This window comes from Durio zibethinus, chromosome 26 (assembly GCF_047325235.1).
Source record: "Durio zibethinus cultivar Kanyao isolate XHJ-2024 chromosome 26, ASM4732523v1, whole genome shotgun sequence".
NCBI classification, from domain to species: domain Eukaryota; kingdom Viridiplantae; phylum Streptophyta; class Magnoliopsida; order Malvales; family Malvaceae; genus Durio; species Durio zibethinus.
Window position 1 is genome coordinate 16,831,338 of NC_143187.1, and position 27,206 is coordinate 16,858,543.

Consider the following 27,206-nt stretch of genomic DNA (forward strand, 5'->3'; position numbering starts at 1 on the left):
GATATAAGAGAAAAATGTTTATAACTTGTCCCCTTGACTACACTTGTCCTACCATATCCTCACATCACCTCCCTTTCCTTTTCCCACAACATCAACCCAGCAAAACCATTTTCATTTTTTGCCTCCACTTTTTATAATCATCACTTATACATGACCTTGAAGCTTCTGTACCTTTTTCCTTTTTTTATATGGAGAACCCCCCCTCTTATGAACCATGTGATGGCCCATGTAATTTTGATTTAATTGTAGTTTGTGGTTGTTATGTTGTAAGTTTGAATGAAGAACACAATATTAACTTTAGACAAAAAGTTAAAAGTCTGTCTCCATGTAAAGCAAGAATAAAAATCCCTTAAATAAATTTGCATGCATAGTAAGATGAAAAATGAATAACAAAAGGGCAAAAGGAGAGCCATTGTTGTGTTGCTAGACCGGTTAGCTGGAGATAACATAAAGCCGAAGCTAAGTCTGCAAATTGGAGAGTTAAGCTTTTACATGGGGTTGTCATGGAATTATCTGAATTCAATGAGGTTATTATGGACTATTCAGTGTATAGATTTTTTCCTTTCCTCTCCTTTCCCCCCATTTTGGGGGAATTCGGATGAATGGGAAACGGTGGGATATTGAGTACATCTCCATTTCCCTCCTTTTATTTCATTGGTTAGCCAAACAAGGGAAAGGATTCCCTCTTTCCTTCCTTCCCTTTCCATTCCTTTCCCTCCCTTCAATCTAGACATACTGTTAATGGTAGCTTTTTTTTCCCTGGAATATTGATTTGTTGTAATATAATTCATATGACACTTTTGTTCTGACAATGTGATGGAGAGTGAGTGCGAAAAAGAAACTTTCATTTTGAGTCTCCTATTATTTAATTTAATATTGTATTAGATTGAAAAATAGGAACTTCTCTCTTTTTCTGATATAGAAAAGTAAATAGAAAAATATTCGAAGTGGATTTCTCGACCCGTGAAATGAAAAAATATACTCTGGAGTTTTTTTTTGTTTTATATTCATCTGAAGGAAATATGAGAAAGAAAACAATAAAATAAATATGGTAGCTTTTTTTTCCCTGGAATATTGATTTGTTGTAATATAATTATCTTGAATATATTTAGTACTTTCTAAAATAAAATTGACTCTTTTAAAACTTATGCCTTAGTACTTTAAGGCTTACGCCACATCTTACCGGTGGTGACATGCTTCACCTTATGCCTTTTGCTTTTTAAAGGTCTGACAAAAATACTCTAATTGGCACTTTGTATGTTTAGTTGTTTCTGTCATGTATCTGTTGTATTCTGTTAAGGTGTGTGGGTTGAGTAATTATTAAATGTCTTGATGGTTGACCAGTATGTAAGGCTTTCATCTGTGTTTTTCATGCTATTCTGAGAGTTTCTCTGGTTGTGGAATTGTTTTATGTATTTGGGAGAGTATTTGAAAGATGAAAGAGCCACAAAAGCCACTTTGGTTGTTTGGACGCTAGCACTGAATTCAACTTTTTGTATAATCATTTTAAGGCAAAGCAAATTATTGCTGCTCTAAGAACGGTGGCAGTAGTGGTCAATATTTAAAATTCATAGTCCCCTATAGCTTGGAAGTTTCTACTCTTTTCTGCATTGAAATTGGCTTGGATGATTCTGGGTACATTGTATAATGGTTGCTTTGCTACATGCCTGGAAAGGCACTTTTGAAGAAAAGAAACTCTTGGAAGATTTAGCTTAGTACCATTATATTTGTCATGCGGTATTTATAGAGAACAACCTGGTGAGGTATGAAGGGTTAGGGCTTGTATTTCTGTTATTGAGATCTTTATTTAATTTGAGACATTAATTATCTTGTCTCTTTCTATTTGGATTTTGAGTTAGTTTTGTTTTCTCAATTTTTGTTTGATTTTAGGTGTATGCTCTTGTATACTACTGGTACTAGGCTTTTGATATTAATAAATGGTTTTATTAAAAAAAAGTGAAAAAAGAATGCTCCAAATAAATGTTTTTGTTGTTGAAGTGGAACTTTACTTTAACCAGTTTTAATAGTCTCTTCTTTTTGGATGATTTATTTTATTTTCAATTGCTTTCCAGGGATTGAAAAAGCTTCATCAGAACTGGTTGAGCTTCTGGTCCAAACAAATTTATATGACATGGCCTTCAGTGTTCTTTTAAAATTCTGGAAGGATTCAGAATTGAAGAGGTGGAACTTTTTACCTTTCTGCTGCTTCATTAAATTTCCTTATGATTATATATGCTTTTGGTATTTCTGTTAGTCTTACTTGGTAGTCCTTTTTGGTCAGGGAATTGGAAAAGATCTTCTCCGCTATGTCATTAAAGTGCTGCCCTAATACAGTTAGCTCATCTTGGACTGGGTAAGATCAGTTGTCCTTCAGAGTTAATTTGTTTCACTTTCTGCCTCGGTTAATTTGCCTGTGAAGCAATTAAATTTCTTTACATAATGGGGCTTTTGCTTTTTGGATTGATTTCAGAGCACACAATCTATTATTGACATCATCCAAGGATGAAGTGGTTGTTCAAGGTTCACCTGATATGGAGCCCATCAATCAACAAACTACAATGAATTGTCACTGGGAAACTCTTGAGCATTATCTTGTTCGTATCTTCTGCATGCTTCAATTTTGTTATCTTGTCTAGTTCTGAAATTTCTTTAGGCTTGTTTTATTTGTTTCATTTGCTACAAGCTTTTTGCTAATTTCTTTGCGTACTAAAATATTGCTACAAGGGGAATGCAAATAGTAAAAACCAAAGCCATAAATCCATAATTGCTTCAAATTAAAAAATGATTAAAATGCAAACCCAATTCTAACATAATTATTCTATATACAAGTAAAATCATGCATTTTGTTTAAAACAAATACAGTTTTAATTTTTAATTATTCAAAAATATTATTTGTTTTTTATTGCGATATGACTTTTTGCTTCCAGAAGCAAAAAGCAATTAGTGATAGAAAACCACGTAATGGTACCTAATTCTAATTAAAGATAATGTGAAAGAAAGAAAAAATGGCATCGAGATTTCACATTGAGGACCTAACATCAGACATTATGGATTAACCCAGAATGAAGTTGATGCTAAAAGCAGTGCAGGTTTCTCATATAATAGTTTTTCAAAGTTTTCTTCTTCTTCTCTGATGGGATTTCAATCAGAAGTGAGAAAATTCATACTGTTAAAAAAAAAAAAAAAACTCTAGAAGAGACCTTTGAGATTAGTTACCTTGGCTCTTTCTCTTTCTAGCATTTGGGGTTGCTAGGGATTGAACGTTGGTCACTGGAACTATGAGTCCAAGGCTCTACTAATAGTCCACATGACTGTTGGCACCTTGGTCCTTTCTTGTTTAGCTAAAACAAAATGTAACTGCATTTTGTGAGTAGCTTTTATTTATTAGCCAGAATAGTGTTCCTTATTATAATCTAGTTAGAAAGTTTATTAAAAATAGTGCTTAATGTTCTTTTCTGGGTGTAAGTTGACACATGAACATGGAAGTTTGTTCATTCAAAATTGTTGGTTAAATTATGATTTCTTTGAATTGGTGGACAATAAACTTGTGGTTCAATGTGAGTCGAGTTCTTAATATGTTGATGCTGTTTTATTGTTGTATGAGAAAGGAAATACGCAAAACTTCCATGACTTATCTTGTGTCAACTTGCATGCTTATTGGTGAATTTTGTTTATTGGAGAGTTATGTTACTAAACAAATTATGTATATAGTAAATTGAGAATAGAAAATGTAAAATTGAAAGGTCTAGGTGTTATTTTGCATGGAAGTCTTATTTTGAGTGTTTGCTGAGTTAACTGTTTAGAATATGTCCTGAATTTCTGAATCGAAGAGGAAGCAAATAGGACTGCAGGCAATCGAGATTTTAGATTTGAACCAACTGCTACAGCATCATGACCATATCTGTATTCATCAGACGAACTTATGACTAGCAATATATGTTTGTGCACCTGATTGCCACTGGTAGATTTTGCTGCAGCTTTTTCTTTCTCGGATTTAAATTCCTTTGTAACTGAATCTGTGATAAGGTTTTAAAATTGTGAAGTAAAAATTGCTTGTGTCAGGTTTTCTGAGCTCACCATTGAAAGAAAAAAGAAGAAAATGAAAGCAACCTTAAAAACTTATACTTGTCACCCTTTTCATTTTCCCTTTCTTTTTTCTTTTTCTTATTTATTTTCTTTTGTCCATCTAACTCATCATTGGATCTTTGTGCATTGCAGGAAAAATACAAATATTTTCATGCTAGATTACCATTAATAGTTGCTGAAACACTTCTTCGTACTGATCCTCACATTGAATTGCCTTTATGGCTGGTTAAAATGTTCAAGGTAATAGTTCTACCCACAATATAAAATCTTGGATTGATTTGCTCTCTTGATACAAGAAGCTGGGAACAGCTTAATTTGCACATTACAAGTTTTGTATAGTGGCCTCTACTTTGATCTCTGACTCAATCTTTCGTCTATTTTCTTTTCAAAAACGATAATTTTTAAATGTGAGATACTAACTGGCTAAAAAAAAAAAGATGTGAGATACTATGATAGTTTGGGTGAGAACCCAACACATGGCCTTAATGGCTTAGAAAGGGTCTATTAAGATAACACAATGTGGAAAAACTAAAAAATAAATCAGTATGGAAACTGAATGTATGTTGAAAAACTGCTTATAGAGAATTATAAAAGAATCTTAGGTTTATATACAACTAACTAGGTGTTAAACCAGGAAACTAAATCTTCCTAAAAAACTAATCCTATAATTGAGGGATTGTCTATCCTAATTTTAGGGATACAAATACTTAATTCTAGAGATACAAATATAAATATACAGATTACAAGATTACAACTAACTGTAAATAAATGTTTTCCCACACTCCCCCTCAAGCTGGTGAATAGGTGTTTTCTATTCCCAGCTTGAAAATAATTTTTTGAAATGTTGCACTACTAAGACCTTTAGTCAACATATCTGCAAGTTGACCTTTGGTTGATACATAAGGTGTACAAATCAACCCACTGTCTAGTTTCTCCTTTATGAAATCCCGGTCTACTTCAATGTGTTTTGTTCTATCATGTTGCACAGGATTGTGTGCAATGCTTATTGCAGACTTGTTATCATAGTAGAGTCTCATTGGTCCATCACACTTGATCTTCAAGTCTTCTAGGATAATCTTTAACCATAGTAGTTCACAAATTCCTTGAGCCATTGCTCTGAACTCTGCTTCAGTACTTGATCTTGCCACCAGATTCTGCTTTTTACTCCTCCAAGTCACAAGATTACCACCTAAGAAAGTGCAGTAGCCTGAGGTGAATCTTCTATCAGTTACTGAACCTACATAATCAGCATCTGTATATGCTTCTAGAACTAACCTCGAATTTCTTTTGAATAAGATACCTCTCTCAGGATTGGCTTTCAAATAGTGCAATATACAGTAGACAACTTGTAGGTGCACTTCTTTAGGACTATGCATAAATTGAATTACCACACTCACAGCATATACTATATCAGATCTAGTATGTGAGAGATAAATGAGTCTTCCAACTAATCTTTGGTACATATCTCTATTTACAGTAGCATCTTCATTAGCTTCTCCAATTTTATGAGTAGGATCTATAGGGGTATTTGCAGGTTTACATGCGAGCTTCCCAGTTTCCTTCAAAAGATCCATCACATATTTCTGTTGTGAGATAAAAATACCATGCCGTGAGTGAGCTACTTCAATTCCTAGGAAGTACTTCAATCTCCCTAGCTCTTTTATCTCAAATTCTCTAGCCAAAAACTGTTTTAGAGATTCTCTCTCTTTTTCATCATCTCCAGTTACAATTATATCATTAACATACACTAATAGAATTGTGACTCTCCCTGAATCAGAGTGCTTGATAAACAATGTGTGATCTCTTTGACTCTGTTTATATCCCATTGCTAGCATCATTTTGGCAAATCTCCCGAACCAAGCTCTAGGGGACTGTTTAAGGCCATATAAAGCTTTTTTCAGCCTGCATACTTTGTTTGCTTCTAGATGACCTCCAAATCCCGGTGGAACCTTCATATATATTTCTTTTTCCAAATCACCATGTAGAAAAGCATTCTTTACATCAAATTGTTGAAGCTGCCAATTGTAATTTGCAGCCAATGATAACAAAATTCTAACTGTATTCATCTTGGCAACTGGAGCAAAGGTTTCCTGGTAATCCACTCCATAGGTTTGAGTGTAGCCCTTAGCCACTAACCTGGCTTTATACATTTCAATAGTACCATCTGCCTTGTATTTTACAGTGAAAACCCATTTACACCCCACTGGATTTTTTCCTTTAGGCAACTCTACCAGTTCCCATGTCTGATTTTTCTCTAAGGCCTCCATTTTTATTTTCATGGCTTGCCTCCATTTCTCACTAGATAATGCCTTGGATAATGTAGTTGGAACATAAATAGTGTTTAGGCTCACAAGAAAATTTTTGTGGGATGGTGAGAATTTTTCAAATGACACAAAAGTAGAGATTGGGTATAGTGGATGCTTGGTACATTCTCTGGTTCCTTTCCTAATGGCAATAGGCAGATCATAATCACTAGTTATAGTTTTAGGCGATTCATGCTCATTTTGAGAAATAGAGTCAAAAACTGTAGTTACCTCATTTCCAGAGTTAGGATCAGTTTCTTCGATTGGCATTGGTTCAGGATCTGGAACTTTCTTTCTTGAATACACCTGTAATTCCTTCATAGAATCAAGAACAATATTATCCTTTGTCACATCTTCCGTATTTGGAATGGGTTCAGACTCAAATTCAGTGTTTGACTTAGGCTCAGCAGAAACAGGTTTCAACTCAGAAGAATTAATGGGTGTAAATGTTGAAGAAGGGGGCAAATCAAGAAAAAATAAGTCTTTATCCTTATCTTCCATGAATGAAGTCTCCCCATGAAGATAAGGTTGAGTAAAAAATGGTTTATTTTCTTCAAAAGTGACATTTGCAGACACAGAGAATTTTTTGGTAGGAGGATGATAGCACTTATATCCTTTTTGAGTTGAAGAATACCCCACAAAAATACACTTAATTGCTCTTGGATCCAACTTTCCCCTGTTATGACTGTGAACATGAACAAATGATGTACAACCAAATATCCTAGGTGTGAGATTGTTTGTGGTATTGAGGTTGGGATAAAATTGTGAGAGTAGTTCCATAAGGGTTTTAAATCCCAAAACCCTTGAAGGTAACCTATTTATAATATGTGTGGCAGTGAGAACAACTTCTCCCCAGTAAAATTTAGATACATTTGCTTGAAAAAGAAAGGCTTGGGTTGTGGCTAGTAAATGGCTGTTTTTCCTCTCTGCCACTCTATTATGCTGTTGAGTATTAACACAAGATGACTCATGGATAATCTCCTCTTTTTGGAAATAGGTAGATAGACTTTGGTTGAAGTAGTCTCTTGCATTATCAGACCCAAATCTCTTTATTCTCACTCCAAATTGATTTTGGATCATGTTTTGGAAGCTTAAAAACACACTATTCACATCTGATTTGGATTTAAGTAAAAAAACCCAAGAGACTCTGATACAATCATCTATGAATGAAACAAACCATCTCGCACCAAAAATATTAGGAATTGTAGAGGGACCCCAAATGTCACTATGAATCAAGTAAAAGGGAGTAGAACTTTTGTTACTAATTGGAAAAGACACACGTCTATGCTTTGCAAGTTCGCAAACATCATAATGAAAATCTTCGACATTTAATTCTTTGAACAAAGAAGGAAACATGTTTCTCAAGGTTCCAAAAGAAGGATGTCCAAGACGAAAATGATAAAGCCAGATTTTGTCTTTATTGGACGATTTTTCAGAAAGAAATGACAAAGGTAAACTATTCTTGATACTATTTGTGTTATTTGATGTCTCTAGATAGTATATTCCATCCTTCTCTTTAGCAAGTCCAATCATCTTCCCCGAACTCTGGTCTTGAAATTCACAATAAGAGGGATAAAAAGTTACTTTGCAATTCATATCTCTGGTAAGTTTTTGTATAGATATCAGATTAGTAGACAATCCAGGAACATGAAGAACATTTTTTAGAGCAAATGAGGGATTAACTTGAACATTTCCTAATCCTGCCACTGTGGTAAGTGAACCATTTGCAACAACAATTTTCTTATTACTAGGACACAGGTTATATGTATTAAACATTTGTGAGGAATGTGTCATGTGGTCTGTGGCTTCTGAGTCAATGACCCAAGAACTTGTAATAGGCTTAGCCGAGACATTTAATCCATGAGAACCGAAAGCTTTACCTGAACTAGAAACCTTACCCAAAGAACATACCACAGTAGGCTTTTCAAGGATTTTCAATAAGTTTCTCAGCTTTTCAATCTCTTCCCTGTTGAACTCTCCTTGTTTCTGAGACATCTGTAGTACTCCAGTGATTTTTTCAGTTAATATTTCCTCAAATTGGGTGGTAGTGATATCTTTCTTTGAAAGGGTTCGGCAATGAAGGCCTAAACAGGATTCGGCAATGAAGGCCTAAAAAAGTCAGCAATGAAGGCTGAAAATTTTGCTTCCCAAAAAAAGCTTAAAGCTCTGATACCATGTGAAAAAACTAAGAAATAAATCAGTATGGAAACTGAATGCATGTTGGAAAACTGCTCATTGAGAATTATACAAGAATCTTAGGTTTATATACAACTAACTAGGGGTTAAACTAGGAAACTAAATCTTCCTAGAAAACTAATCCTATAATTGAGGGATTATCTATCCTAATTTTAGGGATACAAATACTTAATTCTAGAGATACAAATATAAATATACAGATTACAAGATTACAACCAGCTGTAAATAAGTGTTTTCCCACACACAATAATACGCAAGTAGTAAAGGGGAAGAAAAAGAAAAGGGCTGTAAGTTGATATATAATTGCTTTACATGAAAATTCATCAAGCTAGTAAATTCATTCTTGTGAAGGCCATATTTGAGCAGCAGAGTATTCTTGGAATAGTCATTCTCTATTTTTGTTCCTTGATATTGTGTAATTGGATCTGGTAAGGGAAAAACAAAAGAATAAACCAAGTGAGGTTGACAGATCACGTCTGTTGATCAACTTTATCATGCTGTAAAAAAGTTCTTGCTCACATCAGCAGCCACTGGTACCAGTTGGCTCAAAGAAAACTATCTTTAAGTGAATGTGACTGATCTGTTTACAAACTGTTATTAACCTTATCATGTCTGGATTAATATTGCTTATTGTTAAACTTTTCATGATCTTATTCTCTCGGGTTTGAGCAGGAAAGTCAGAGGGAAAGGTCTTGGGGAATGACTGGCACAGAGCCAAGTCCAGCATCCTTGTTTCGACTATATGTTGACCATGGTCGATATACAGAAGCTACAAATTTGTTTCTTGAGTATTTAGAAGCGTTTGCATCAACAGTAAGTTGCAATTTTTCAATGGTATCTTAACTTGCTTACTGCTAGTCATCTGGTTTTCTTAATGAGTATATAATGGGACTCTCCTAATGTCAGAGAACATACATGATTATTTCAATCCATGTTTCACTTAAATTGCTGACATCCCTCATTTTAGTGAAAAGTCACTGAAGTTGCAAGATGTATCTTCAGAACATTTTTCAAGACTAGATCATGACTGTCTGGTCAAGAGGGATTAGGAAGGGTGAACTTGTTGGTGTCTTTCTTTATTTGATGGGAAATAAATTAAAGGAAGAAAGCTACTTGTTAGGACTGATGTTTTATCAAGTGTTTAGTCCTACCGAGTAGGAATGGCAGAAGGCCAAATATGAGGCAAAGAACACTCTTTGCCAATCTCTCCTCTGTCCCACCCTGAACCTCTACTTAGGGGAGAAAATTCCTTCCCTTCGTGCCTTGGTGAGTACTCGGCACTCAGCAGGGATGGCAGTCCTGATTCCTTGCCCCCCCCCCCCCCCCTCTTTTTTTTCCAATAAAAATCCTGACCCAATTGAGGAGGGGAGGCTGGTTCCTTGTTGGGGTGTAGTCAATTGACAGCCCTACTAGTCAGCCATTTTCTTTGTGGCTTCTTTCCGTTCTCTAGGAAAAAAAATTGAAGTGGAAGATATTTGCATTTAGCTGCAACCATGGCAAAACTTTTATTTATTTTGAATCATGCAATTTTAGTTTTAAAAAATTTGTTTATGTTCTTTCTAGGGATAGGATCTTAAAGTTTTGCAATTTTTGCAACCTAGGGTATTCTTGTAAGTTGGTCAAGTTTGGATTATGCGAAGAGTTTCTAGGACAACCAGACTTATTTTCTTGGAGTTCAGGATAATATATATTATTAGTAGTTACTTTTTATTAGTACTTCTAATCCTTTGTTTACAAGTCTCTTAGAGTATAATTTCGAAAAAAAAATAAATGTCCCTCAGAGTACGTATTACTCTATATGTACCTATCTCATCCTTTTTAGTAGATTTTGAATTATGTAACAGTCAATTATGATGATTATTGAAGCATATTTCTTGAATATCTGTCTCTCTCATGCACACACAAGCATACAGACCTCCCAATTCTTCTCTACCAGCAGGATAAGCAGCCTACTTTTTCAACCTTATGCAACTCTTAGAAAATCCTAATTGATCATGTAGTGCAGAGTTGCACATAGGCAGGTTTCATGTAAAGCTGCACTGTTCATTCTTAACCTTCTCTGAAATGCATATTCTATCCTATTTGTAAGTGTGTTGGGTAGGTTATTGAGAGTGGACTCTGCAACGAGGCAAAACCGTAAATTTTGTACATGCGTGCTGTATGTATATATTTATGTATGGATATGTATATATAAAATAGTTCCCTATTTGGAAGTCATGAAAGTGGAATGTTGGGGCATTTGTGAAGAACCTTTAGTTCCACTTTGAGACATTTCTTCCCTCCCCTGCAAACATATTGATTTCACATGCAATATGCATATCCAAATTCTTGATTCTTTGTTTTTCCACAATTGATAGTAGCTGGTGTAAGTAGTCCTTGTATGCTTTCTTTTGTATTTGATCCTGCATTGGTTTCTATTATTATCTACATTCTGTATTCAACCTGAATTCTTCATTGTCAGTTTTGATGTCCATCAGGCCTGATTCTGTTTTATGAATATACATTAAACAAATTATATCTATGTTTTTTAATTTTTTTGGGTTAATTACAAAAAAATACCCTGTAGTTTGAGGTGGACTGAAATAGTTTAAAATTTGACACTTAATTACCTTGAGACTTGATTTATTATTTTTCCCCCAAAACTGTTATCTTTCTTGTTTTTATTCAAATTCTGTTTGCTAAAACATTTTTCTTTTGTTCTTTTTCCTTCACCCATTCAGAAATCACTTATCTCTCTTCTCTATAAATCATCCATCACTAAAGATCCAAGATTCAGCAAATGCCCGTTTTTACATCTATACCTATCTCCGAAATGGAGAAGTTTGGTTGCCATCTGCAAATTAAAGTGTAATGAAGGTGTGGTCACATGAGAGAGGAATTGAAAAAGCTTATTTTTTTTTTCTTTGGGAAGTAACAACAAATAAGATGGGGATAAGAAAATGTGTGGAAAACACTGAGATTATATAGAAAAACTTGTCTATTGAATTATACAAGCACCTTAGGTTTATATACCTCTAACTCGAGGGTAAACTAGGAAATAAATTTTCCTAAAACTGATCCTTATAATTTAGGGATTGTCTATCCTAATTTTTTGTCCTTAATTCTGGGGATACAGATTACAACATACTTAATTCTAGGGAAACAAATTACAACCAGTTGTAACTAAGTGTTTTCTCACATTCTCCTTTAAGCTGGTGAATAGGTATTTTCCATTCTTAGCTTGAAAATAAAATCTTGAAATGTTGCATTGCTGAGATCTTTAGTGAACACATATATTGGTTGATACATATGGTGTGCAAATGAACCCACTGTCTAGTTTCTCCTTTATGAAGTGTCGGTTTACTTCAATGTGTTTTGTTTTGTCATGTTGCGCAAGATTGTGTGCAATGCTTATTGCAGACTTGTTATCCCAATCGAGTTTCATTGGTCCATCCCACTTGATCTTCCGATCTTCTAAGATGATCTTTAACCGTAATAGTTCACAAATTCCTTTAACCATTGCTTTAAACTTTGCTTCAACACTTGATCTTGCCACCACATTTTTTTTTTACTCCTCCAAGTCACAAGATTACCACTTAGGAAACTGCAGTAGCTTGAGGTGGATCTTTTATCAATTACCGAACTTGCATAATCAGCATTTGTATATGCCTTTAGCACCAGCCTTGAATTTCTTTTGAGCAAAATACCTCTCCCAAGATTGGCCTTCAAATAGTATAGTACACGGTAAGTAGCCTATAGGTGCACTTCTTTAGGACTATGCATAAATTGACTTATCACACATAGCATATACTATATTAGGTCTAGTATGTGAGAGAAAAATGAGTTTTCCAACTAATCTTTGATACATCTCTCTATCTATGGCAACATCTTGATTAGCTTCTCCAATTTTATCATTAGGATCTATAAGAGTATTTGCAGGTTTACATGCGAGTTTTCTAGTTTCCTTCAAAAGATCCATCACATATTTCTATTGTGAGATAAAAATATCATATCGTGAGTGAGCTATTTCAATTCCTAGGAAGTACTTCAATCTCCTAAGCGCTTTTATCTCAAATTCTCTGGCCAAACACTGTTTTAGATAATATCTCTTTTTCATCATCTCCAATTACAATTATATTATCAATATACACTAACAAAACTGTGACTCTCCTTGAATCTGAGTGCTTGATAAACACTATGTGATCTCCTTGACTTTGCTTATATCCCATTGCTAGCATCACTTTGGCAAATCTCCCGAACCAAGCCCTAGGAGATTGTTTAAGGCCGTATAAAGCCTTTCTTAGCTTGCATACTTTGTTTGCTTCTAGATGATCTCTAAATCCCAGTGGAACCTATATATATATTTCTTCTTCCAAATCACCATGTAGAAAAGCATTCTTTACATCAAATTGTTGAAGTTGCCAATTGTAATTTGCAACCTAGGATAAAAAAATCCTAATTTTATTCATCTTGGCAACCGGAGAAAAAGTTTCCTGATAATCCACTCCATAAGTTTAAGTGTAGCCCTTAGCCACCAACTTGGCCTTGTACCTTTCAATAGTACCATTCGTCTTGTATTTTACAATGAAAACTCATTTACACCCAATTGGATTTTTTCCTTCAGGCAGCTTTACTAGTTCCTATGTCTTATTTTTCTCTAAGGCCTCCATATCTATTTTCATGACCTGCCTCCATTTTTCATTTGATAATGTGTCGGATAATGTAGTTGGAATAAAAATACTGTTTAGGCTCACAAAGAAATTTTTGTGGGATGGTGAGAATTTTTCAAATGACACAAAATTAGAGATTGGGTAGAGTGCATGCTTAGTACATTCTTTGGTTCTTTTTCTAATGGTAATAGGTAGATTATAATAACTAGTTTTAGTTTTAGGAGATTCATGCTCATTTTGAGAAATAGAGTTAGAGATTGCAATTACCTCATTCCTAGAGTTAGGATCAGGTTCTTGGACTTGCACTGGTTTGGAAGCTAGAACTTTCCTTCTTAAGTACACTTGTAATTCCTTTATAGAATCAAGAATAGTATTATCCTTAGTCACAATATGTGTTTGGAATGGATTTAGACTCAGATTTAGTGTTTGACTTGGACTCAAAAGAAATAGGTTTAGACTCAGAAGAATTAATGGGTGAAAACGTTGAGGAGCATAAGTCAAGCAAAAAAAAGTCTTTGTCCTTATCTTCCATGAATGAAGTCTACCTCTGAAGATAAGGTTAAGTAAAAATGATTTACTTTATTAAAAAATGACATTTGTAGATGCAAAATTTTTTGGTAGGATGATGATAGCATTCATACCCTTTTTTAGTTGATGAATACCCCACAAAAGTACACTTAATTGCTTTTGGATCCAACTTCCCCTTATTATAATTGTGCACATGAATAAATTATGTACAATTAATTCAAGTTGGGATAGAATTGTGAGAGTAGTTCCATAGGAGTTTTAAATCCCAAAACCCTTGAAGGTAATCTATTTATAATATGTGTGGCAATGAGAACAATTTTCCTCTGGTAGGATTTGGGTATGTTGACTTGAAAAAGTAAGGGTCGGGTTGTGCCTAGTAAATGATTGTTTTTCCTCTTTGCCACTTCATTTTGTTGTGGAGTAGTAACACTAGATAACTCATGGATAATCTCATATTTTTGGAAATAGGTAGATAAACTCTGGTTGAAATAGTCTCTTGCATTATCAGACCTAAATTTTTTTATTTTCACTCCAAATTAATTTTGGATCATGTTTTGGAAGCTTAAAAACACATTATTCACATTTGATTTGGATTTAAGTAAAAAATAAAAGACCCTAGTTCAATCATTTATGAATGAAACAAACCACCTTTCATCAGAAATATTAGGAATTGTAGAGGAACCCCAAATGTCATCATCAATCAAGTAAAAAGGAGTAGAATTTCTTTTAGTGCTAGTTGGAAAAGACAACTATGCTTTTCAAGTTTATAAACATCACAATGTAAATTTTTGTCATTTAATCCTTTGAACAAAGGACATGTGTTTTTCAAAGTTCCAAAAGAAGATTGTGCAAGACAAATAATAAAGCCAGATTTCGTCTTTATTGGGAGATTTTTCAGAAGGAAATGATCAAGGGAGACTATTCTTGATATTACTTGTGTGGTTTGATGTCTCAAGATAGTATAGTCCAACCTTCTCCTTAGCAAGTTTAATCTTTTTTTCTAAACCCTGGTTTTGAAATTCACAATAAGAGGGATAAAAAATCACATTGCAAATCATGTCTGTAGTAAGCTTTTGTATAGATATCAGATTAGTTGACAATTGAAGAACGTAAGGAACATTTTTAAGAACAAATGAGGGATTAATTTGTACATCTCCTAGTCCTACCATTGTAGTAAGTGAACCATCTACAGCAATAGTCTTCTTATTACCCGGACAGAGGGTATATGTACTAAACTTATGTGTGGAATGTCTCATGTGGTCTTTGGCTCTAGAGTCAATGACTCAAAAACTTGTTATAGACTTATCCAAGACATTTAATCGATGAGAACTAGAGACTTTAGCTACATTAGAGACCTTACCTGAGTGTGCCAAGGAACATACATTAGTGGGCTTTTCAAGGCTTCCCAATAGGTTTCTTAGTTTCTCAATCTCTTCTCTATCCTCGAGACTTATCCTGATTTGACTCCATTGTAGTCTTTTGAGCTTGCCCTTGATTTCTTGGCTGTCCTCCTTTATAACCCCATTCTTTGCTTGAAGTTGAAGGTTTTCCATTTAGTTTCCAACAATGATTTCTAGTGTGCCTCAGCTTTTTGCAGTAGGTGCACCAAAGATAGTCACAACTTGAGGTTTTAGCCAAATCACCTTTCCCTTTCTCACTGACTGGTAATTGTTCCAAGCTTTGGTTATTCCTACCATTAGACAACATAGCAGGTCCTTCTACATGTAGGCTGGTAAGCAGCACTTCTCTTTTGCTCTCTTTTATGCTTAACCATGGCGATCACCTCATTTAAAGAAGGCAGATCCTCTTTTCCCAAATTTTGGACTCTGACTTGAACAAACTCAACATTAAGTCCAGCGAGAAAATCATAAACTTGATCTTTTTCAATAAACTTCTTCAAAGTTGCTGCATCTTCACTACACTTCATCTCTATGCACTGGTTGTGTTCCATTTCTTGCTAAAGATTTTTCCGAAGAATAACATACTCTGTGACTGACTTATTCCCCTGTTTGAGAGCTGCCGTCTTGATCTTTATCTCATAGACTTGAGCAACATCCATAACTTCATAGTAGGTTTGCTGTACTGACTCCCAAATGCCTTTAGTTGTGGACAAAAACATGCAAGTGTCACTGATATCTGGTGCCATAGAATTCCACAGCCATGACATAACCATGGAATCTTCTTCATCCCAAGCCTCAAATTTTGGATCAACTTTCTCTGGACCAGTACCAAGAAGATGGCTCAATTTTCCTTTCCCTTGTAGAACGGTTTGATCCAACTGAGACCAATTCAAGTAGTTCTTTCCATTCAATCTATATGCAGCTTGAATATTTTGTAGTTTTCTTGTAGTTTGACCAGTTGTCACTTCCTCAAAATAGGTAGTAGCGGCAAATTCTGCTATCTCTAACATGGTTGTCTCTCAGAACTAAACAAATTTTGATATTAAAGATTTAACTAGAGATGATTCTAGGCAATGAAGGCCAAAGAAGGAAAAATAAGATTATGAAAGATTTAACAAAATTTGGCTATGAAGGCCTAAAATAGAATTTAGCAATGGGTTGAAAAATTTTTTTTTTTCTTTCCAAGAAGAGCCTAAAGCTCTAATACCATGTGGAAAAAACTGAGAGTACGTAGAAAAACTTGTTTGTTGAATTGTACAAGCACCTTAAGTTTATATATAACTAACTAGAGGGTAAACTAGGAAATAAATCTTCCTAAAACTGATTCCTAGAGGGATCGTCTATCTTAGTTTTCTGTCCTTAATTCTAGGGATACAGATTACAACATACTTAATTCTAGGTATACATATTACAACTAGTTGTAACTAAGTGTTTTCCCTCAATGAAATTTTATGATGTGCATGTAAAAGTTGGGGATTTAAGGATTACTAGGAACTATTTGATAAAATGCCTCAAAGAAATAGATTTTATAGGATTTGATTCTTTTTATAGTTACAACACAATTGTTGAGGGAAGGGAGATGTTTTGTGCCAAGCAAATGGAGAAGTGTAACTTGAATTATGTGAATGTGATTAGTGTCCTTTCCATGATTTATAGATTTGTGGTGGTTGGAGGAAATACTCAATGATTAAGTTGGGTAAATGGGTGAGATTTGGAGTGATTGAATTGGGGAAATTGAAGGAAAGAGGAGGTGGACAAAGAGAGAGCGGAACAGAGATAAGTGTAGCCAAAGTCAATCAACTGCCATGTCGTCAGGTCAGCAGCCATATCAGTTTGAGGGTAAATTTTGGCATCTCCTATAATTGGTTTTTTGTTCTTTTGGCTTTTTGAGAGAAATCCCAGAAGGAGTAGTTTCCTGATTCTGGAAGATGGGGTTAGACTTTTTGCTTTGTTGTAATTAACTAGCAAAGAGGTTAGGAAGATTGATCAGAAAATGGTCTCAAGAAAAGGCAAAGGACTTGAAAGATGGAAGAAAAAGGGAAAAGGCTACTGGTAAACAAAAGAAAAAAATTAATGGTATCAATGTTAAATAAGATAAGTGCTAACAGAAATATTGCATAAGGTAATTAAATATCAAAATTTAAACCTTATGGGACACTTCTATCTGCCTCAAATCACATGGTGTTTTTCTGTAATTTTTTTTAAAGAATGTATTTTATAAAATTGTATTAATTTTATACCAATTCTGTGTTCTGCTAGACATTTGCAACTAAATATCAGTTTGCATAGTCATCTAATGTCGAAATTAAGAGATATGGTTATAATTTCCCTCAACGAAGGAAGGGTCTCTTAAAGAAAATGATACACTCAAGGGCTTTTTGAACCTGAGTGTTGCCATGTTGGTGGATTCTATTTATCCCAGTCCTCTTCCGTCACTATGGAGATTTACCAAAAACATCAGGGGATCCAAAGGAAATGTCAAATTAATGGGATGTTTTAGTAGCTATGCTCAAACATCTGTGTTTTTCTACCTGTTCTCCAAATACAAACAGATAAAAATGCTCTTTAAGAAAATTATACACAATTGCTTTTTGTATTTGTTCTCTAAATGTGAATCTGTTATTTTGTCTGCAATCATGTGGTAGTTGTTCTCTTCTGGCTTTGCTGAGGGGTGTTACTGTTAAACCTTTTGCAGAGACCAGTAGACATAATTAATCGCAAGCGACCATCCGTAGTATGGTTCCCATATAACACATTAGAGCGGCTTTGGTGCCAACTAGAGGGATTGATCAATTCAGGTCACATGGTTGATCAGTGCGATAAGCTGAAAAGGCTACTGCATGGAGCTTTGCTAAATCATCTCAAGCAGGTATGTTCTATCGAATGCTGGTGGCTCTTTTGGATCATTTTTGTTCTCAGTGCTGACCATTTGGCACAAATTCACTCTGTTTTCAGCTAAAGGTGGATTCAGATGATGCGGTTTCTTCTGCAGGCTAAAGATGTCATCATATGTAGGTAGCATCTGGGATCATCCAGTATTGATGTTAATGCAACAAGGAAATTAATTGATAATTTGATCAATCAAAACATTGCTTTTCTTCTGACAGTGCTTGAGCTAAGTTTGGATACACACACAATATTTAAGTACATGTTGTTGGCCTTTCACACGTGCGATGTTTAAATACATGTTCATGGCCTTTCAGGTTGGTAAAAGATTCTCACTTGAATGCTTAAAATTGTTATTTCAGTGCGACGTCAACAATCCGTTCGAGGAAAGACTGAGCAGTTAAGCAATTGGTGTTTAAACTTTTGGCCAAACTTGAGGGTATGGCGCTAATGCTTTACATGTCCAACTGGGTAGATTGCTCGTAAGTCTTGCACCACGGCAACTGCAGCGTTCTCGAAAAACTGTGGTTGAGGGTTCTGATTGCAGCTTAACTTGGGCATGCTTCTTCCACCCTTTGCCTGCAAACTAATTGTTGTAATTAAAATTACCTTTTATCACAGTTAAGTACAGTGAAGACTGGTTTGTACCTCATGTCTGGTGCCAAGCTTTTATGAAATCCAGTTTTTGGACAGATTTGAAAAATTTATATGCCCAAAAAGTTTGGCAAATGACTTGTTTTTATTTAGATCGAACAGAGCACTGAAAACGGCGGGATAGTGTAAGAGGTTACCTTGGAAAATTCTCAATCTACTTCAATTATGATGAAACATTTTTAGATCGACTAAAGAAATATCATATTAAGTAATATGTACCAAAGGAAAAATAGTACTTAACCAATATCATTAATATTTTCACATTTTGAGTTCTTGATGAAAAAAAAGTTTTCAATAGAACTTATTATTTAACTATTTTAATTAATTATCTTTTACAAAATATTATATTCAAATATATATATATTTATATTTTGAATGAATATATATATGTATTTATATAAAACAATTTTTGGTCAAGAACTTAAAACATTATGTTTAGGGTTTGAATCAAGAATCGAGTTGAAACAGGTCCATTAATAAACTTGATTTTGTGGACACTTTCAGTTAAGTATCATCTATTTTCCTATTCCATAGAGACTAAAAAGATCAAAAAAAAAAAAAAAATTGAAAATCAAGAAAAAGTTTACACAGAAAATATTAGCCATGATAACATGAAAATTTTAGTAAGTACTAAGACGTAATAGTTGATTGCCTGAACAATTTAAAACCAAATCAAATTCTATTCAAAATTCAAAATTTAACTTTTCTCAATTAAACAAATAAATAATATAAATAAAGAAATTATTTGATACACGGTGAGTGAAGTCTTTTAATTTCACAAGTGAAATTAAAAAACTCACATAATTAGTTTCTTCTTTCAATTAATTTTAAATAATTTTTTAATAATATCTCAAGGTATATAAGTCATCCTACTAATCCGGTATATGAAATTTAAAATCTCTATTATTAATATATTTGATAATTTCTCATATTAATTTAGACAAATTTAAGCGCGAAAGCATCTTCTCCACTATTTAAAGGGGAATTCTATTTACATCATATTTATTACTCTATATATCCCACTTCTAAATACATCATAAATTTAAAACTCAATTTTTTATTTTTACTAAATACACTCCACTCCTTAGTTTTTATTTTTTATTCCTACATTTTTTCTTTTATTCTCTCATCACTTTTTGAAGTCGAGCTTTTTGGACATGATATTCAAAAAGCTTTAAGACTTCTTGAAAATAGATATATGAAAAGTTTTAAGGATTCTTTGATATTCATTTTCAAATAGCATAAAAAATCTCGAATATTCATTTTCGAGAAGACTGAAAGCTTCCTGGATATCACTTTTCAAAAAGTTTTGAATATTCTCGAAAATGAATATATGAGAATCTTTCAATCTTTTCGGATATTTATTTTTAAAAAATTCAATTTCACTTTTAATTACTAAAAATTTTAATAATGTGTTTATGAACTTATATACTTGATCATGTGTGCGAATGAAACTAAAATCGATATTTTTAACATGCATAGCATAAATTTATTTTTTCTCTTGAGACTCCAGAAAATTAAGAAGACCCATTTCTGGTTTTTTGGTTTTGTATAGGCAAAATGGTATCCTTGATTTTCTGATCTCAAGACAAAAACACTTTTATGCCCATACATCCTTGAGAACTAACATATCTTTTCAATTTGCACATATGATCAAATAAAAATAGGCACATCGATGATTCATGTGTGTGCATGCATGCTAGTCCGAGCTTGAATACTCTATAAAACATTGACCCTATCATTAGTAGATTGACAAATCTAATAGTAAGGACTTCTAATCTTTTAGCCATCAATCCTTACTATTGGATTTGTTAGTTTGTTGATGACATTATTAGTAGCTCAAAAATTAAAGGTCTTTATTTATTTTAGTATTATTTATTTTAAGATTAAATGTATTTATTTTATTTAAATTAAAGTTAAATGTTATCAAGAATTTATAATTAAATATATATTTAAACAAAAATTTATATATTTTTAGAAACAAATTTACGAGAATACAAGATGATTCTTGAAAGTCAATTTTCGAAAACACAATATAATTATCAGAAATTCATTTTCGAGAATTATATTGCATTTTTTGAAAATCCATTTCATAGAATCATATTTCTTTATTGGAAATGGATTATAGAAAACACAGTATAACTCTCGAAAATCTATTCCCAAGATATATAAATGTGGTTTTGAGATTATAGGCTATTGAGGGTATTTCTGAAAAAATTTATTTTCGCGAATCATATTTTTTTTTCGAAAATAGATTACTAAGAATACAGTATAACTCTCGAAAATTTGTTTTTGAGACATACAAAGGTGGTTGTGAGAATATAAGTTATTGATGGTATTTTTGTTATTTACTAAAGGTTAAAATTAATATTTCCTATATAGGTATTTTTAGAAGAAAATTTTGGAACTATATAAAGAAAATTTTGTGGTGTATTTAGAAGGCCCCCTATTTAAAAAGTAGTAAAAGTTTCAATTACTTTATCTAAGGGTGAATAATGCTCTTTCAACTAAATTTATGATTAAAATTTATCCAAATTGTTTTTTATCTTTTTAATTATTTTTTTATTTATTTTCATAATTTAAAATCATTCAATTTTAATTATAAATTTAGTTGAAAAATACATTATGCATCTTTGAATAAAGTTATGAAAACTTCTATTACATTTAAGTAGTGAAAATAATCTTTTCTCAATTTCACTAACCAAAATGGATCCAAAATAATACTTCTAAAGAACAATATTATCATTTCCATACAGCCAAAAGCAAAGAAAACTTAAAATATCAAAGTAAAACCTTTAAGAGAAATTCAAATAAAGATATAGCAAAACATGTCAAGTAAAAAGTATAAAAATTTAAAACCAAGGAAAAAAAAAAACCAAGATCTTAAAAGCATTGTATAGAATGGTTTTTATTTTAAATAATAAAGTATATTTTTAAAAATTTTGGTTTTTTAATTTTTGAAATAAAAAAGCAATGGAAGAAGAAAAGGAGAAGAATTTTTCATAAAAAATGTATTTTTTAAAAAATCATTTTTATTTTTAGAATTTTGTGATAAAAATTACTTTATAAAATATATGATTTTATTTTTCAAATAAAAAATTTATTTTTAAAAAACATTATTTTTTATATTTTTTAAAATTATAACACTTGATGTGAAATAAAGATGCGGCATTATTTGCCATGTGACAACATTTGATTAGTTAAAAGCCATATCATAATTTTTAATTAATGATGTTAACCTGGAGTATTGCATTATCAAACAAAATAATAGTATATTTATCACATTAAACATTTTAAAAATAAATGTACCGTATTAAAATATTTTATAAAGTGAATGATCCTAATATGACTTTAATCCTTGTTAATGTAGTAGTCATTGACTTGGTCAATTCTCAAATGGAAATGGTTAGGATTCTAATAAGCCATCTAAATAGAATAAATATGTTTCAATTATCTCATAGGTTCTTTTGTAAATACCGAATAAGAATATGTTGGAATCTCTTATAGGCCCTTATTTAACCACCCAAGTGGGTCAAAAATTATAGGTTGTTCTTTCAAAGGTAATTGCTTTCCTTAACAATTCACTCTAAGACTTCGTCACGTTTATAACTTAGGATCAAAAACTATATTTATTAAGAATTCTTTGTTTTTCATTTTTATTTTCATTTTAAATCAAATTTAATGTTCAAATGAAAAAAAAAAAAAAAAAAAAAAAAAAGACAATTATCCTATTCTCGTATGCTCAAAGATGTTGAAGAAATATATCACTCGATTTTTGCAGATGGAAACATATTTTTATTGCAGGAATCAGAAATGCTAGGCCTAGCAGCTCCTACGGGAAGTCCATGGAACTGATTAAAAGAAAAAGAAAAATATCTCACATGCTCAAACAGTTAAAGTCAGAATCCTTCTTTTCCCATCAAAAGTACTCAACAGGTCTCAAACCACAAACCTGGTTTTTTTTTTTTTTTTTTTTTTCTTGAAAAGCAAAAATTGATGGATTGCTTGGTTTGTATTTCTTTTCCTGAGAATTGTAGTCCACCAACTCAATTACACACGTACATAAAGTTCTCCATGGTTTCATGAAAAGCAAGAGAATCAAAATGAAATAAACAAAGGTTAAAGATACTTCTGCAGACGGAAATATCATAGCACATGGGAGAACAAAACCACCAAATTGAACTTCAATGAAACTTCAGATGAACATGTATATATTACATATAAGCATCTTACATTAACTTCTGGACCCTATAAGCCTTATTATCATTGTTCATATCATGGAACAAGCAACAAGAAAGCCCTTGTTGTAACTTACCAGTACAAATTATAAAGGTGCTACCTTTAAGCTTCATTGGTGACACTTCATGCAGCAATTTTGATTTTTGTAGATGAGTTTGGTATTAAACCTGAGTTAGGCAGAAAATAGAAAATAGTAAGCTTTAACATAAGTTATTAATTGATCAATTTCATCTACATGGAGATCTTTTGTAACCATTTCTCGTCGATTAATAAAGCATCTCCTCTGAATAAAAAATGTTTTATCATCTTCATCAGATTTCAGAGAGGAAAATAAACAGATCATACTCTCAATCATCAAATGCCAAACAATTGAGATTCCATTTAATGGATGAAGAAATGGTCATTTGACTTTATCCACCACATTGTTTCCCCCAATTTCCACTTCCTAGGAAGGGGAAGGGATGGAGTAAACATGAGCAGAAACTGGCATTTATAAAGTAAAAAACAATTGGAATGCTGAACATTCAAGATTTTCAGCCACCGAACAGAAGGACCATTCAGCAATATATATGTACCTCATCAATCGACCAGTTTAACAAATGCTCTATGCTGAAGAAGTATCTGGCTGATTCGAAGGCATAGCATTTTCGAATTGCTCTAACTCACTATATGCCTTATTCAACCGAGATAAAAGCGGGAATTTAGCCTACAAAAAAATTAAGAGAAGAAAAGGCAATGTTACCAGATGCCTGAAAGAAAACATTGGAGGTAAGGCACAAAAGAGATATCTTTCTTGAGGACTTGGAACCGTGATAAAACTATATAAAAAATGGAATGCTAGCAGTAAATGCCTAAGATTTAAAATGGTCATATATGAAGCAATATTTCTCCCTCTAATTCCACTCTCTGCAGAAATCTCTTATACATAGGAGCAATTCTAAACACTTGGAAAAGCAAAGCATATGTGTATATGTGTGTGTGTGTAGAAGAATGGGAACTTTAAACGAGTTAATGCAAATAGCCATCAAGTAGATGCAGAAACTGGAAGTCCATGGAAAAAGAACACTACCATGTCAACATTGAATCTTTTAATTCCAGCATCAATCTGTGGAGCTAAAAACAGATCCGCCTGCAAAGAATAGCCAACAGGTGATATTTGTGTATACATTCAGAAGATTTCTAATCCAGGCGAATAGTTTCAGGAATATCTTACACTATGGTACATTAGGACTGAACTTTAAAATGACAGAATAAGTAACTCAAGGTGATATTAGCTAACATCAAACAGAAATTAGAGCTATGGCTAACTCATTGCACTTCAAAATCCAAAGCCATGGTTCAGGGGCAGAACTGCATCTAGTTGCTGCCTAAAGTGCAACTGCTTTGTACTTTCCACAAGAAATATTGCTGCAGGAGATGGTAACAGTTTGCACCAGAACTCAGATTGCAGGCTTCCTAACCAAAGAGTCACAACCCAACCCCCCCCCCCCCCCCCCCCCTTTTCCCCTTTCCCCAACCCTTGGTTGTCTCAATCTACAAATCGATCAAACCACATTCATACAAGGTGATATTAAAACCCCTCTTGGCATTATGCAAAAAATATAAAATCCTTCCAAAATCTCACAGGCACAAAGTGTCTACATCTTTTAGTGAACATTGGGCATGAAGTTGCATTGATAAAAACAGGAGAGAAAGAAACAAACCATGAAAACTTCATCTCCAGTTGCATATCTTCCAGCATGGTCTTTTAACAGCTTCTCGAGTGCTGAAACACAGAAGCATTAATCAAATCTAATGCTAAATCCATTAGAGGAAGCAACAACAGTCATAAATTAAACTTCAGATCCAATCTTCCAACAGTTCAGAATTTGAATTTCCATTTCATTTTCAAGTTTCTGTTGGTAAACTGTGAGAACTACCATAAAATTCTAAGTCACTAATACTGAACCTTATAAATGTTTCTAAACTTTATGCCCTCCATTTTCACCCGAGACATCAAAAAATAGCTCATTTTGTGCAAATAGATTACATATATTAGGTATGACCTATGGTCCTTCTACCAGTTAAGAATCTTACTCAAACAAGAAATCTTTTCCATAGCTAAAAAATTTTGCTTAGACAAGATTTCAAAACTTTCAAAGTCCAAAAAGAATTTTTATTCACATGTGAGAAGCATTTCCCAATGCTACCGACATTTATCAAGGCATTGGATGGTATAAATAGGGGATGCTATTCATCTTATGAACTACCAAATTTTGACAGTTTCGAAAACAAAAACAGATAATTAAAACCATTATTTGATGCCATCTGGTCTGTCCCATATCTTTTGTTCTTGGAGACTACATGCACAACTATTTCTAGATATACAATATGGTAACATTTTGGCAGATTATCTTTTCATTAGATGTACCTGCATATTCATATTATCTAACTGATATGGGCATATTGCTAAGACAGCTAGTTTCAACTGAAACCATTGCATGAATGTTGTTTGCAACGCTGCTTGTCTACAAAGCAATTCTAGCTTTTACATGGTGTAATTGTGTTTATGAGCAGCTAGCTTTTACAGTCACTGGTAACTTGAAATTTATAATGTGAATTTCACCATTTATAACCACTCTTTTTTCTTTTTTGATTTCCCTATCATGGTTCTTTTTTCCCTTTTTTAAAATTTCTTTAGTAACCCTCATGGCCCTTCACGTAAGGAGGATAGTTATTTGATAACACCTTAGATATAGCTTACCTTCAAAGCCCTTCTCAATATGAAATTTTGCCCACGGAATTGTATCATCTGGACTTACTTTTTCCCCAATGTACTTCTGTAAAGGAAAAAGTGGCAAATTAAATGCAATTCCTGTATATTTCAGTAATGGCAACAAAAGCATCTGCCTGTTTTCAAAATGAAATGAATACATAAAGAGGCGACTTCACTTAGGGACGAACCAGTACAGCTAGATTCTGAAGAGGCTGTATGCTCGAGCAAACAATATTTGCAGCCTACAAAATGATGTGATAAGTCATTAATGTAGCATAGTTTAGTAAAACATAGTTGAGGCACGGCAGAGTAGATAATGCAAAGCTTTGGTGAGAAAACAAATGTACAATTTGAATTAGCAAGTTATTCATAGTCAGAGCAACTACTTGCTCAATGGTTTATCATTGGAGCTAAAAGTTTGAGCCAGAGCCTAGAATCTACCGTTCTAAGATAGATTAACTAGTTAATTAATCATACAAAGCCCTGCGGTTTAAAACAAGTTTCATGGCCATGCTTTGGCTAGCAAAAATACACAGAACATAACCAACTCTGTCTATAAAAATAAACAAAAAAAAAGTGTGAAGAATGGAGTAACTAGAAATGAAGAAAAAAGGAAAGTAGAGACCTGGATATTGAGTGCCTTCTTTTGAAGATCAGATGGCAATAGTGGAGGCTGAGGGTATTTCTCCTCCAGATACTGTTGGTTTAGTTCCACATTTATTAAAAACTATAATAATAATCCAAGCTAAGTAATAAACGTATTAGAGTAAAAAAAAGAACATAAGGGAAAAGAAAAATGACCATAAAAATTGCAAAAGAGTCTGAAATTATAATGTCACCATCCACCAGCACCGGTACATAGCCAATAGGATTCAGCTTTTGGAATTCTACCCATTTTCAAATTTAAGCATTTTAGTTACAGAAATTAATGAACAGAAACAAAACAGTAAAACCAGAGCTTGTATGAACAAGAAAATAAGAGTCTGACCAGAACTGAATTGCTCCCCCTTGAGCAAGTTAACAGGTATGTACTGGTACTCCAGACCTGCCAAAAAGAAGAAGAAGAAGAAGAACCCAGAAGCCAAAAGTAATTGAATAATAGATTAAAAAGGAGAAAAAGGAAGGTACCTTTGAGGTTAAGGGCAATTCGGATACGGTAAGAGCAGGAGCTCCTCCAGTAGGAATACAGCTTCAGTTTCTTCTCCTCAAGTGCCTGTATGAACACCATTAATTCGTAATCATTCTTCACTAAAACATGTGAAATCAGACTAATGGAAGGAAGCAAAGGAAAATAGAGATGATTGTACCATTTCGTCGATACAATCAAGAGTCAACGCTCAATCCTTTGCTCACTCCCTCTTACCTTGGTTTTCCAGTGGAGAACTCCAACACGCCTCTCTATTTTTTATGTACTTGCGCTCTATAATACCGGAAAGACTTTTGATGCGAAAGAAAAATTTTCTGAAATTTTTTATAGGAAATTATTATATAAAAATAAAAATGATAAATT

General features: G+C 33.3%; 2 protein-coding genes across 6 annotated transcripts in view; one reads left to right on the top strand and one right to left on the bottom strand.

Annotated features, from left to right (window-relative positions):
* Positions 1 to 18,777, top strand: part of SAR1 (SUPPRESSOR OF AUXIN RESISTANCE1) — a 39,505-nt gene extending 20,728 nt beyond the window's left edge. For 2 of the 5 annotated variants that reach the window (XM_022860607.2, XM_022860609.2), the window contains 8 exons: positions 2,073 to 2,181; positions 2,282 to 2,353; positions 2,471 to 2,594; positions 4,219 to 4,326; positions 9,258 to 9,398; positions 17,858 to 18,031; positions 18,118 to 18,173; positions 18,411 to 18,777. In XM_022860607.2, the coding sequence (XP_022716342.2) occupies positions 2,073 to 2,181; positions 2,282 to 2,353; positions 2,471 to 2,594; positions 4,219 to 4,326; positions 9,258 to 9,398; positions 17,858 to 18,031; positions 18,118 to 18,159 (770 nt within the window). In that variant the 3' untranslated portion in view covers positions 18,160 to 18,173; positions 18,411 to 18,777. Of the gene's footprint in view, positions 1 to 2,072; positions 2,182 to 2,281; positions 2,354 to 2,470; positions 2,595 to 4,218; positions 4,327 to 9,257; positions 9,399 to 17,857; positions 18,032 to 18,117; positions 18,178 to 18,365 lie in introns of all 5 variants that reach the window. The other 3 variants (XM_089755077.1, XM_022860608.2, XM_089755076.1) reach the window with 3 other exon arrangements.
* A 4,102-nt stretch (positions 18,778 to 22,879) lies between these two features.
* On the bottom strand, positions 22,880 to 27,093 carry LOC111275325 (glutathione S-transferase zeta class-like). The gene is made up of 11 exons (XM_022860610.2): positions 27,004 to 27,093; positions 26,825 to 26,909; positions 26,685 to 26,741; positions 26,498 to 26,583; positions 26,322 to 26,393; positions 25,885 to 25,938; positions 25,685 to 25,760; positions 24,645 to 24,706; positions 24,011 to 24,070; positions 23,517 to 23,647; positions 22,880 to 23,108 (listed from the first exon to the last, which is right to left on the bottom strand). The coding sequence occupies exons 1-10, from the start codon at positions 27,004 to 27,006 to the stop codon at positions 23,546 to 23,548; spliced, it is 657 nt and encodes a 218-aa protein (XP_022716345.2). The 5' UTR covers positions 27,007 to 27,093; the 3' UTR covers positions 22,880 to 23,108; positions 23,517 to 23,545.
* Positions 27,094 to 27,206: the final 113 nt, after the last annotated feature.

Coding starts and splice junctions, on each gene's coding strand:
- LOC111275325 (XM_022860610.2), bottom strand. Junction 26,584..26,684: donor GGGGGAGCAATTCAGTTCTG/GTCAGACTCTTA, acceptor GAAAATGGGTAG/AATTCCAAAAGCTGAATCCT. Junction 26,394..26,497: donor ACTCTTTTGCAATTTTTATG/GTCATTTTTCTT, acceptor CTAAACCAACAG/TATCTGGAGGAGAAATACCC.